Source organism: Berghia stephanieae, unplaced genomic scaffold (genome assembly GCF_034508935.2).
Source record: "Berghia stephanieae isolate SIO BIC M18660-M18661 unplaced genomic scaffold, UCSD_Bste_1.3 scaffold844, whole genome shotgun sequence".
Taxonomy (NCBI): Eukaryota; Metazoa; Mollusca; class Gastropoda; order Nudibranchia; family Aeolidiidae; genus Berghia; species Berghia stephanieae.
Window position 1 is genome coordinate 1 of NW_027629482.1, and position 12,500 is coordinate 12,500.

Consider the following 12,500-nt stretch of genomic DNA (forward strand, 5'->3'; position numbering starts at 1 on the left):
CATTTAATACTACAGACACTAGAATGAGCAACAATCTTATGTTTTAGTGTCAGGGAAAACGAAAATGATTGCTACTATTAGATGGCGACAATTTTCTAAGTGCACTATTCATTTACAAAGGGATTGCACAATATATGTATTTTGCACTTTGTTATTAACACTACACAATGTAAACAAAGACACCTTCTACACATCCAAATTACTTACCCTGTTGAGAATGCCAACTTCCAGATACAGACAAATGACAAAAATGTTCCAGCCAAGCCATAGAAGGTTCCAGACTGTGTACTGAATTAAAAGAAAAGAAAAAAAGAAAAACAGAAAAACAGAATAACATGAATAATAATCAGTTTGACAGAGAGAATGTGAACATTGAGCTCGTAAAGATGGAATCTAACAGTAACAAAGCAAGAGACCTCAGTAAGAATTGCAAACAAGTAATGATTTACAGAGCTGTAATGGGAAATCTGGATTTTTACCTACGATAAAAATTAAAACAAACAAAAAGAGAAAAAACAAACAGCATAATATGAATTCAATTGTTTCTTATGTCGGGTTAAGCAAGTGCAAAAAAAAAAAAAAAGGGATTTATTTTTAAGTAAAAATTACTAGAAATATGAGATTTTAATTAGTGCTTTTGTTTGTCATACGGCAGCTTATGGCACTTGCAACACATTTGGGTCATATCAGTGCCAGTGAAAAAAGAAGAAAATGGGATAGACAAAAATTAGAGGATTACAATAACAGCCCCCAAGAAAATGTAAGACAAAGGGGAATTGGCTCAACTAGGGAACAGATGTAGATTCCTAGAGCATGCCATCAATGTACTTAGTTTGAGATCACCTTAAAGTCTCATCGAGACACCAGCACAGGACCTCACTAAGAGGAACACACTCAAATGTTTACATAATACATAACAGAGGGATGATTTACAAGAAAAAAAAATATCATCTCCCAAAACTATAACTATACATTCGACTGCTCCCTCCCAGTCAAGGACTCCAGCCAGGGCTGGGACAAAACTAATTAATCTCATTCCAAGACAAAGACAGAAAGCAACTCGGAAAACAGATACACGTATAAGGGGATATAAGACACAGCATGACCCCCTGCCCACAATGGGAGGTCAAAGATCCCAACCAGTGGGCTGAGAAAAAAAATCAAGTAATCTCATTCCAAGACAAAGACGGAAAGCAACTCAGAAAACAGATATAGGGGTATAGAAGACGCAATAAGCGACCTCCCTTCCCACTAAGGGAAGTCAGGAATCCCACTAGGTACAAATGTGAGATTTTAGTTTTTGTTACATCAAAAAACTTTATGAGACATTATTCAAAATAAAAGATAAAACTCAATCCAAGTCTTGAGCTTTTTTACTAATTTTTTTTTTTTTTTCATTTTAAACAACAAAAACTACAAGTTATACATTGATTATAGGATTTGTGAGTTAATACTTGCTTTATTCAAGACATTAGTTGCCACTCTTGTGTTGACTTTGAAAAAAACGAAAACGCAACAGCATATACAATTTTTTGAACAATGCATTCTTTCTTTTGCATGTATCTGTGAAGTCAAATGTGACTTTCTCCTCCCCCCCCCCCCCCCCCCCCCTCCTTTCCATAAGTTCATCACCCTTATTGGTCTTATTAAACTACCTACATCAGATGTAAAATTTTAGCAAAATAGTAATTTTAATGAAACTGTTTCATATTATGTGTGTTATTACTTTAACAATACATTTCTGTTATGTCTGATCTTTAAATCTAATTTCACGCACATTTATTAACATATCAAACACCTTGTCAGCACAATTCTCTGAATATTTCTTTGTTATTATAATTGTTACCATTATACCAAAATGTAAAATATGTAGGTATAAAGTTTTAGATATTATTATTATTATCGTGGAGTGACATACACCAAAGTCAATCTCTTACAACTGTTCTATACTGGCAATGGACCATAAAAAGCAAACAATAATTTTATGGTCGGCACAACAATGGTGGATAAGGTAAATTCCTACATTGGTTGTGATAACCATCTGTTGACAGCTATGAACTTTGTAACTACCCCCCCCCCCCCCAACTCTCTCTCTCTCTCTTATATATATATATATATATATATATATATATATATATATATATATATATATATATATATATATATATATATATATATATACATACAAGGTCAAATATCAAGCTACATGTTAGCTTCTCTTTCACTGCCAGTGCTAGTTTAAGACTTTTACAACCTTTTATGAATGTCTTGTTTTTATTCTAAATCCAACAATACTACCGACAATAAGCAAAATAAAGGGAAAAATTAAAGAAAAAGTTCCCACTGAAGTGAGTGTTCTCCATAAGCGTAGAGCACAGTATGTATATGCATGGGTGTTTGTTGAAAAATGCCATTCATCATAATATTTGAAGAGGAAAGCAAAGTCCAATTATGGTGAAAACTGATCATCGGCCAACCCCTCGTCACCACCCTCCAAGACCCCCCACCAACAGACAACAATACAAGTAAACAACACAGTGGCCACAACGCATCATTCGATAACCCACCTTCATCAAATTAAAACATTTCCACTATGACAACAACAGTTCACATCATCATTCACCTTGTCACTCCTCATTGCTGAGTAACAGTTCACACACCAACAGCAACAACAACACACAGTATAATAGAGTGTCAATGTGTGAGAACCACTTACAGAGTAAAATTAAACTGTCAAACCTTATGAAATGTAGCTTATTTAACTCAAGATCAGTATGTAATAAAAAGACAACTGGTTTATGAACACATTTTGGACAACGACTATGACATATTATTCATAACAAAGACATGGCTAAAAAAGGAAAATGGTGACTACATCATTAATAAAATAAAACCTGCTTGGTACAATGTGATCAAGAAAAGCCAGAAAGGTCGACAAGGTGGTATGTTAATGATAGTTCACAAGGAAAATATTGCCTTACAGAAAACAAAAGTAACAACTAGCCAAGGACCTTCGAAACCACCATCGAATGTCAACTAAAATATGAAAACATGAAACTTAACTTTGCTCTTATTTATCAGCCAACACTATCTAACAAAATCAAAACAACGACAAGACAGGTTTTGACAGAATTTGAACAGTATTCCACCGATCTGTCAACAAAAGATAATCTTTATATCTTAGGGGATTTTAACATTCATGTGAATGTTGAGTCGGATTACAATGTATCGGATTTTCTCAATAAAATTGAGGCACAGAACGATGTCCAACTCATCACAGAACCAACACACGAAAAGGGAAACACGTTAGACCTTATAATTAAGCACTGTGATGACATGTTGTTGAATAACACCCATGTACAAAGTAACCACACATCAGACCATCAATTTGTTTTATTTGAATTGAATTTGGAAAAACCTAAACCCACAAAAAGACAGTAACATTTCAAAAATATAAGTCATTAGATATTGAGAAATTTAAAAATTTCAACTGGTGGTCTTAACAGCAAAGTTGAACATGCATACACAGCAGATGACAAAGTTTCTATTTTTAACGAAATTATGTCTTAACTTCTTGACCATAATGTGCCGTTGTCAACCAAAGTTATCACCATAAGGATGACATTTAACAAGCATAAATACAATGAGGACAAAACTGAGCTGATTGTATTAAAAAAGACAGGAAAAGATATACTCATTGACCAACTGTCCTTCGCCGAATCTGTTATTAAAAATTCCAATGTCGTTCGAAATCTTGGTGTCTTTTTTGACACTCACCTAGACATGAACACACACATAACAAAGTGCTGTGTAAACACTCTCCAAATGATATGCAGAATACGAAATAATTGTATTGATGACGATACATGTAAAACACTTATCCATGCCCTTGTTACCAGCTGCTTGGATTATTGTAACTCTGCTGTACGGCCTACCAAAAACATCGCTGAACAGACTACAGTTGATGCAAAACAAAGCTGCTTGAATAGTTACAAGGACAAAGCCTTGGGACCATATAACACTGGCTTCCAAATAGAGAAAAGAATAATATACAAAATCATATGTTTTGCTTACAATTGCCTTCACCATACACCACCTGAATACCTTGAACGCCTTGTCAGGGAATATAAACCAACTCGATCTCTGTGATCTGGCAGTTCTTCGTTAATGGAAAAAAACATCCCAAGAACAACGTTTGCTGAGCGTGGCTTGCATTTTTGGCTCCAATCATATGGAATTCTTTACCGCCTAAAACCTGACAATGTGAAAGTCTACCAATCTTCAAACAGCATTTAAAAACCAATCTTTTTCATTCTGCTTATCGTGATTCTATGTGAACTTCGAACAAGATATGTGTGTGGCTGTTGTAGTGATTTTTAGTCGATAAATGAACATGTGCGATACCAAAAAAAACTATTGCAAAGCACCTCTGAGCACTCTTTGTGGGTACTGGCGCTATATCGAATAATAATAATAATAATAATAATCCATGCATCTCTGCATTGAGTGAATAATCCTGGTAGTCTGGCAATAAAATACAAAGTGAACATTTGACTAATTGACAATTAAGCAGTAGTGATAAAAAAACTAGTGGTAGAAGCAGAAGTAGTAGATATTTCAGAAAGAAAAAAAAATATATCAAAAAGACAAAAAGAAATCTACTCACCACAACAATGAATGATCTATAAAAATTGCAAGCCCCAAATAATCCCAGAATGACAACGATGATTTGGAAAAAGTTTCCGATGATGGGTGCCCACATGTACCCCAGGAAATCAAACACTTGTCTTTCCAGGGTACTCAACTGTAACAAGGAAGAAATTAGTTTTAAAAAGTTAAAATGATGATGTGTTAGTGGTAGCAGTAATGATCACGAGGTGTTAGTGATAATATTTATTGATGTGGTGTTTGCAGCAATAGAAATAGTAGTAGTCATGATGATGATGATGTGATTATGACGGTGACAGTAGACGGTTATGTACTGACTATGGAAGTGATAATGATGGGAGTGGTGACTGATTTTAATTTCCCTTTTACAATTTCTGGTATTCAAATTTAGAAAATAGAGGGTTAGAAGAAGGAAACCACAAAATAGAAATTCCCACCTAAGAAAAACAGAATTGGTAAAATAAAGACCTCCACCCCTCCATATAAACAGACTTTCATTTTTATATAGTCAATATAAGCAGGCCATTCAATTATACTCGGCGACTTTAATTTTCACTTCGACAACGTCACAGACACCGCCAAATTGCACGAGTCATTATCAGAGAACAACATGTGCCAGATCGTAACAACGCCAACCCACTCTGCTGGTCATATTTTAGATTGGGTAATTGTAGAAAATTCAGAGTTCCAAAAAACCAACGCCACCGTCGATTATCTCCCCTTTTCGGACCACTCCCTCATTTCTTTCAATCTTGACGTTTCAAAACCATGCCAAGAAACCACCACCACATCAACCAGAAACATTAAAGGCATTAATTTGGACAATTTCAGAGGCGATTTAGAAACAAAACTTACTAAAAATTCAATTATTTCTCCAGACCAGTGGAATAGTTGTCTCATTGAAACGCTTGACAAACATGCGCCATTCCAAACAAGGACCGTCACCAACCGCAAGTATGCTCCGTGGTATACGTCGGACGTTAAAGAAGCTAAAACGAAGTGTCGGAGAGCAGAAAGACTGCTGAAAACATCAGGCCTCATGATTCATCGTGAAATATTCAAGAGCGCATTTCGTGCCTGGAAGACAACAATAAAAAAGGCAAAGACCACGTATTTTCTTTCAAAATTTGAAACTTCTAAATCTTGTAAACAATTATTTAACATCTGCAATGATCTACTTGGACGTGAAAGATGCACTTCACTACCATCTACAACCAATCAAAGAGACTTGCCAGACACATTTGTCAACTTTTTTAAAGACAAAATCCATAACATTCGTTCAGAACTAGATCGGCATGAACCATTTATAGATACAAATACATTCTGTGGTACCCCTTTAGACAAGTTCCAACCAGTTTCACCTAGTTTCATAAACGAGTTGATAAAAAAAGCCCCCATTAAATCCTGCGACCTTGATCCCCTACCAGCACAGCTTTTGGCCAGCTCCATCGATACATTATTACCATCCATTACATCAATCATAAATACATCCATACTGATTGGCGAAGTTCCATCGTGCTTTAAAAGTGCCCTCGTCAAACCACTTCTGAAGAAACCATCACTGGACCACAATATATTAAACAATTATCGTCCTGTATCAAATTTACCTTTTTTGTCAAAACTTTTGGAGAAGGTAGTTCTTACACAATTAACATCTCATCTTAAGAACAACAGTTTGGAACAACCCTTTCAGTCAGCCTACAAACATCAACACAGTACTGAAACGGCGCTTCTTAAAATCTTTAATGACTTGTTATGTAATGCTGATGCTAACAATATCAATGTATTATGCCTTTTAGATCTTTCAGCTGCCTTTGACACCATTGACCATGACATTTTGTTAAGAAGACTAGAAAATACGTTCGGCATAAAAGGAATTGCCCTTAAATGGTTTACATCATATTTACAGGATCGATGGCAGACTGTCGTGGTGAATGGTGTTCAGTCAGAACAAGTTTTACTAAATTTTGGAGTGCCACAAGGCTCTGTTCTTGGCCCTGTCCTTTTTACTGTATATATGCAGCCCCTTTCTAGTGTGATATCCAGATTCAATCTGAGTTATCATTTTTATGCAGATGATACGCAAATATATGATTCAGCACCCCTTAGTAATTTACAGTTCTTAATACAACGAATTACGAGCTGTTTTAATGAGATTAAATCTTGGATGTACCACAATAAGTTAAAATTAAATGATAGTAAAACTGAGATTTTAATGTGTGGAAGACCGAGTATCCTTAAACAGGCAAATAAATCACTAATTACTCTCGGAAATAGCACAATAGAATTTTCAAATAAAGCAAAAAACCTTGGCGTCATCATTGATAAAGATCTTTCCATGACAAGCCACGTGAATAACACCATACAATCTATGTACATAGAAATGAAAAAAATAAGCAAAATTCGTAATTTAATACCGAAGCATATAACAGAACTTTTAATTAATTCCTTGGTTTTATCTAAATTGGACTATTGTAACTCCCTTTGGGCGAATTTAACTAAAGACAAAATTAGCAAACTTCAGGTTGCTCAAAATAACGCAGCCAGGCTCATTGTACGCAATAACAAAAAATACCCGTCAGCAACTCTTCTTCTCCGTGAGTTACATTGGCTTCCTGTTGAAAAAAGAGTTGCCTATAAGATTTGTACTGTTGTCTACAAATCCCTAAGCACGAACAGTCCCTCCTATATTAAAGACCTTCTAAACATATATGTCCCCAATAGAAACTTGAGGTCAAGCAATGACCAATCAATCCTTGTCAAACCTAAGCCATTGCGTAAAATAGGTGAACAGTCTTTTCAATTTTCGGCCCCCCATTTTTGGAACTCTCTCCCGTCACACGTGAGATGCTCGGATTCGTTGACAACGTTCAAATCTCGCTTAAAGTTTTATCTTTTTACGTCATAATGTTGCAATATTATTTTCATATTTTGTTGTTGTTAAATTGAATTCGTATCACGTTTCCTTCACACTTGTCTCACTGTAATATGTTTTGTTTTATATCACTGTAAAGCGCTTAGAGCCTGTGACAACGGGGTAAAGCGCTATATAAATGCCATTTATTATTATTATTATTATTATTATTAGGTACCAAAGATTGCTCTTAACCGGACACCTAAAGAGAAAGTGAGGCAGGCCAAAGCAGACATGGCAAAGAACAGTAGAGGAAACAGATTGAACAAGTCCCAGAGGCTTCTGAATTTAACTGGCGTATCACAGAGACAAGTGGAGATTCGTCATTGCTGCCCTGTAATAATATATATGCCAGAGGGTGTAAAAGTAAAATAAAAGACCTTACGTAAGCAAGTAATTAATTAATATAATCAACATGTTCTGCTGTATTGATGATGATGATTGTCATAAGAGGTGGAAGAAAAGAAAGAATGAAAAACAGAAAAAAAGTTCATAATCAACAGGTTCTGCGGAGGGTGAGCTGGTGAGGGCAAAGGTGTGGGCGTCTTTACTTATCGAGTTGCCAAATGTATTTTTTTTTTCAAGATAAAACCCAACGGCTACACTGAAAATGTAAAAAGCTGAAATTGTAATTATTTTTGCTAACTGAATCTAACCAGGATGCGAAGGAGATCTTGATCTCTAACTCTAACTCCTGAACTCAAACTGACACTCCTCATCCCACACAAGATTTATTACTCATTACTCATACGGCGGAAAACACAATAATGACAGGAAAAGCAGTTTCTGCATGGGCCACACAATAAATCAAAATCTAATGGAGATTCGGTGATTATAGTTGCTGTTTTTGATAGATCAACTCTTCCTGGAGCTGTGGTAGCAAAATGGTGGTGAAATTTTGCTCCTTTATATTTTTTAATGATTTTTTACCGAGCGAAAGTGGCGTTTTGAAGACAGGAAGGTTTTACTTTCGTTTCTAGAATGGATCAAATGAGGTAAGTGAATCAACAGTTTCCATTTAAAGTTAACTTTATGTTTTGTTTTTAACAAAAGTTAGATGTATTAACTACAATTTGTATGATTTAAAAATTAAAAAAATTATTTCCATCTTTGTTTATAAGTTATTTCCTGCATATTATGTAATCGCATTATTTTCGTGTCTCCGATGTGACAAAGGAAACTTAATTCTTTTTATCAGGCAAGCTTTGAAATTTTTAACTAAAAATGTGTTCAACTGACTAAAATTAGGTCTAGGAAACTTGTAAAATTAACAAAACAAAAAAAAATTAACATTATTAGTTGTTTTTAGAGTGAATAATGGGGTATGGGAGATTTCGTGTCTTCAATTTTCTGCCCATGCACCAAATTTCAATATCCTATTTTATTATTAATTATGAAAGAAAGTGTTTGAAAATTGATTGGAGACATTAATCTTGCTCTGGTTTTGTGTTTTAAACTTTGATTTTTGACTTGAAATTTTTGAAAAAGTTTTTTTGAGCAAAATAAAGTTTGGTGTCACCTGCGTGGGCACCATCTGCATGGGCACCAGAAATTCTGAAATGTGTAAACTTGGACATTGGTGATGAATATAAAGTTCATAAATGTAAACTTTGGTAACCTATGCTGAATATTTCAATGTAAGTACAAATCTGAACATTTCTAGCTGTTTAAGAACACAAATTGCTAATCAATTGAATTTGTAAACATTTAATATTAAACATATTGATTCGCTCTCTTATCTCAGAATTTTCGTGTCACCACAACATTCACTCTGCTTTTAGGGAGGATGCAGCGTTGAGATCTGACCATCTGATCTAAAAGCATTTTATCCAGTATGAAAATTTTGATTAGCTACAATACAAGATACACAGGCTTGAGAGATATTACTCCACAACTGTGAATTTGCTAACTGATATGGATAAAATCCGTAATAGCAACTAAGTACTGAATTACATGTTGAAAGGAAAAAATGCTGTACGACTTGCCAAGATGTTCCAGAAAAAAAAAAATTATCAGATTTTAGTCTTATTTATATATATCTTTTTATTAGATTCATATGCTACATCATTTCATATCCTCACACTCGAACCTCTGCGGTGTAGCAAACAACAGTTATAAGTGTGAGTATTTGTTCTTAAAAACACATTTCGTATGCGCAATTATAAGCCTTATTTTCTCAAGAGAGTAATCAAATATGTTTAAAGCAGTGGAAATCAAATATCCTTAAAGCAGTGCTTTTGTCATCAACCATGTCTTTATATATTGCTTTTACTTTTATACCAGGTACTGGAGGAGAGGGAGTTTCACCGTGCAGTTCTCCCAAGGAATAGCGGGACAATTTATTTATGTGTATGTGCAGAGCAGAGTGTGTGATTGGTAAAAGAGGATGCTCCAGACACCTATTCCTGGGTTGTTGTCGCCCATTTTGACAATACAATTGAAAACAAGGACCCATTTTTTTTTTTTCAAAGTTGAAATGAAAGTTTAAAATACTAAAAAAAATATTTTTTCGTTATTTGTCTCATGTAATTATCCCCCTTGTTGTATAATAAAGTTAGTTTCAATACAAAGTACAAAAAAATATTCTGTTTGTTATTTATTTTTAAAAAGTGGACCTGTGTACGTGTATTTTGAGTCATTTTTCACTTCAGATTGTTAACATTTCTTTTCATTTTGCATTTCCATGTTAATCAGGGTCACCGTTAATTGACCTACTTTTAAAAGTTGCATAATCGTCTCCCGCTCATAATTTTTACAAATTCTGAATCCTCATATTTCAAGCTTTAAAATGATATATGACACTTATTTGTAGATAAAAGATGAGAATTGACAAAAATGGGCCTGTCAAAGTAGATGATTTCAGATCTAGAGAGCTGAGCCGGTGTTACCAATACTTAGCTTCTATAACCAGGACAAATAATTCGTTTGGACAGAAAAATAAATAAAAACTTACCGCTTACCGTCAAAAGCAGTTTAGATTTGAAGATACATTTGTTTTCTATAAAAAAACATTTGGTACTAGACAATCCTTGATGAATTTCAAAAGTTGTGTTTGAAATTATATCTTAAATATTTAATGTTTCATTCCTCGCTAAATCGTGTGTTTTTCTCGTCTGACCCATAGGTTGGTGCCCCCTAGTGCCAGCCGCCTGCCGCGCAATAGCCGCGCAAAACAAAGGTTTTTTAAAAAGTTTATTGAGAAAAAGATACGGAAAAAAGTGTCCCTAGATAGGTATGCAATTTGGTGCATAAGTGCAGTAAAAATTCGTGCGCAAAATTAGTTCGTAGAGGATGCGAGACTGTGTGTGTGTGGTGTGTGTGTGTGTGTGTGTGAGTATGTGTGTGTGTGTGTCTCTTTCTTTCTTCCTTTTTTTTTGAGAGTGCCTACGTACACGGTAACGGGGCATCTAGCCTCAGGATCTATGTACACGTAAACCGGTTTACCGTTGCAACATTCTGTCAGTGATGGTCCTCGCTGTCGTGATCGCGCGTGATCGCGCGCGCTCGTGTGTGTGTGTGTGTGTGTGTGTGTGTGTGAGTTGTTTTTTTTTAAAATCAAAACAATTTTAACCATTAATGGCGAGATTCCATCTTACACTCCCCAAACTCCAGATCTTAGTCTTAATGTTATCATTAAAAGACAAGCTTTGCGATTTATAGTTTAATTGAAGCCCGAGTCGAAATATACTCTTACTACTGCTCTCTTGGTGGAAACGATTTATTCTGCATAAGCAATCTGGAGAAAAAAATCAGTGTCACTGTAAAAGGTTAAAATTTCACGAAGTACGCTCCGTGAACACCGCTGTAACAATCCTTTGATCTACGTCATCAGGCAACCCATTGTTTCTTTCATCTTTACCCATTCCCCCTTACTATCCCCCCATCCCCCCGCCCATCTCTCTCTCACCCTCTCTCTCTCTCTCTCTTCTCTCTCTCTCTCTCTCTCTCTCTCTCTCTCTCTCTCTCTCTCTCGTCATAATGTTATCCCTTCCCCTTCCCATCTCAATGTAAAATGAAAACGTTCTGTTGTTTGCAGATACATGTATGATTGTTTTGTTTTCTCTCTCTCACTAGGCTAGGATTAAAAACCAAGACATCAGGTAATGGGTGTCTAATGCCAAAGTATAGATTCTCTCTTTGGCCAATTTAGTCACGCATGTGGCAGTCCAGCTATTTACTATGTTCTGCCTATACCACACAATAAGTGGGATTTTGGGGGGTGGGTACGAAAGAGATCAAGGTCATAAGTAACCGTGCACAAGAGCTGTATAGGGAATTGGTTTCTGGGGGTCTTGCAAATACCAAATATTTTATGGAAAGCTTTTTCGAACTCCAAGACGTCTGGTTTGTTTTGCTATCTTGGAACAAACGAAACAGAGATGTCTTGATGTGTGGCCTAGTTGTCTGATTTTGTGACCTGGATGTAAGGTTTTGCGACTTAGATGTATCCTTTTGTGTGTGCAAGCCATGCGGGTAAGTACGGCGATAGCTTGCCAGTTGAGGAAAAAAAAAGGAAGAAGCAGCGTATCCGCATTTGAAAAACAAACAAAAAAAAAAAAAAACTGAAAAAACAAAACAACTTAACCTTTTAAAGGCGAATATCAATCTTACTTGGACCAAAAATAAAATCTTACCGTTTTCATCAAAAGACAAAAAACAAATTACAATTTAAAAACTTGAGCTTTTATATAGAGCAATATCCACCCAACGTGCTCAAAGCGCTTTTTATCAATATTCTTACTGCTCTTATGGTGGAAACGTTTGTTTTTTCTGCGTTAAAAAATAATATAAATGAAGACTATTATTTGAAAAATAAAAAAATCAGTGTCACTGGCAAAGGGTTAATTGCAGTACTCCTGCATCAAGTGAGACTCCTACGGCACTTGCTAATCATAAAAAAGGAAATAGCAGCAATCAA

At 35.3% G+C, this 12,500-nt stretch overlaps 1 protein-coding gene across 1 annotated transcript in view; it reads right to left on the bottom strand.

Annotated features, from left to right (window-relative positions):
• Positions 1-186: 186 nt before the first annotated feature.
• The window catches only part of LOC144962312 (sodium/potassium-transporting ATPase subunit beta-1-interacting protein 3-like), a 13,602-nt gene continuing 1,288 nt past the window's right edge, over positions 187-12,500 (bottom strand). The window contains exons 2-3 of the mRNA XM_078895214.1: positions 4,667-4,804; positions 187-288 (exon numbers count right to left, since the gene is read on the bottom strand). Coding sequence (XP_078751340.1) covers positions 187-288; positions 4,667-4,804 — 240 coding nt within the window. The remainder of the gene's footprint in view (positions 289-4,666; positions 4,805-12,500) is intronic.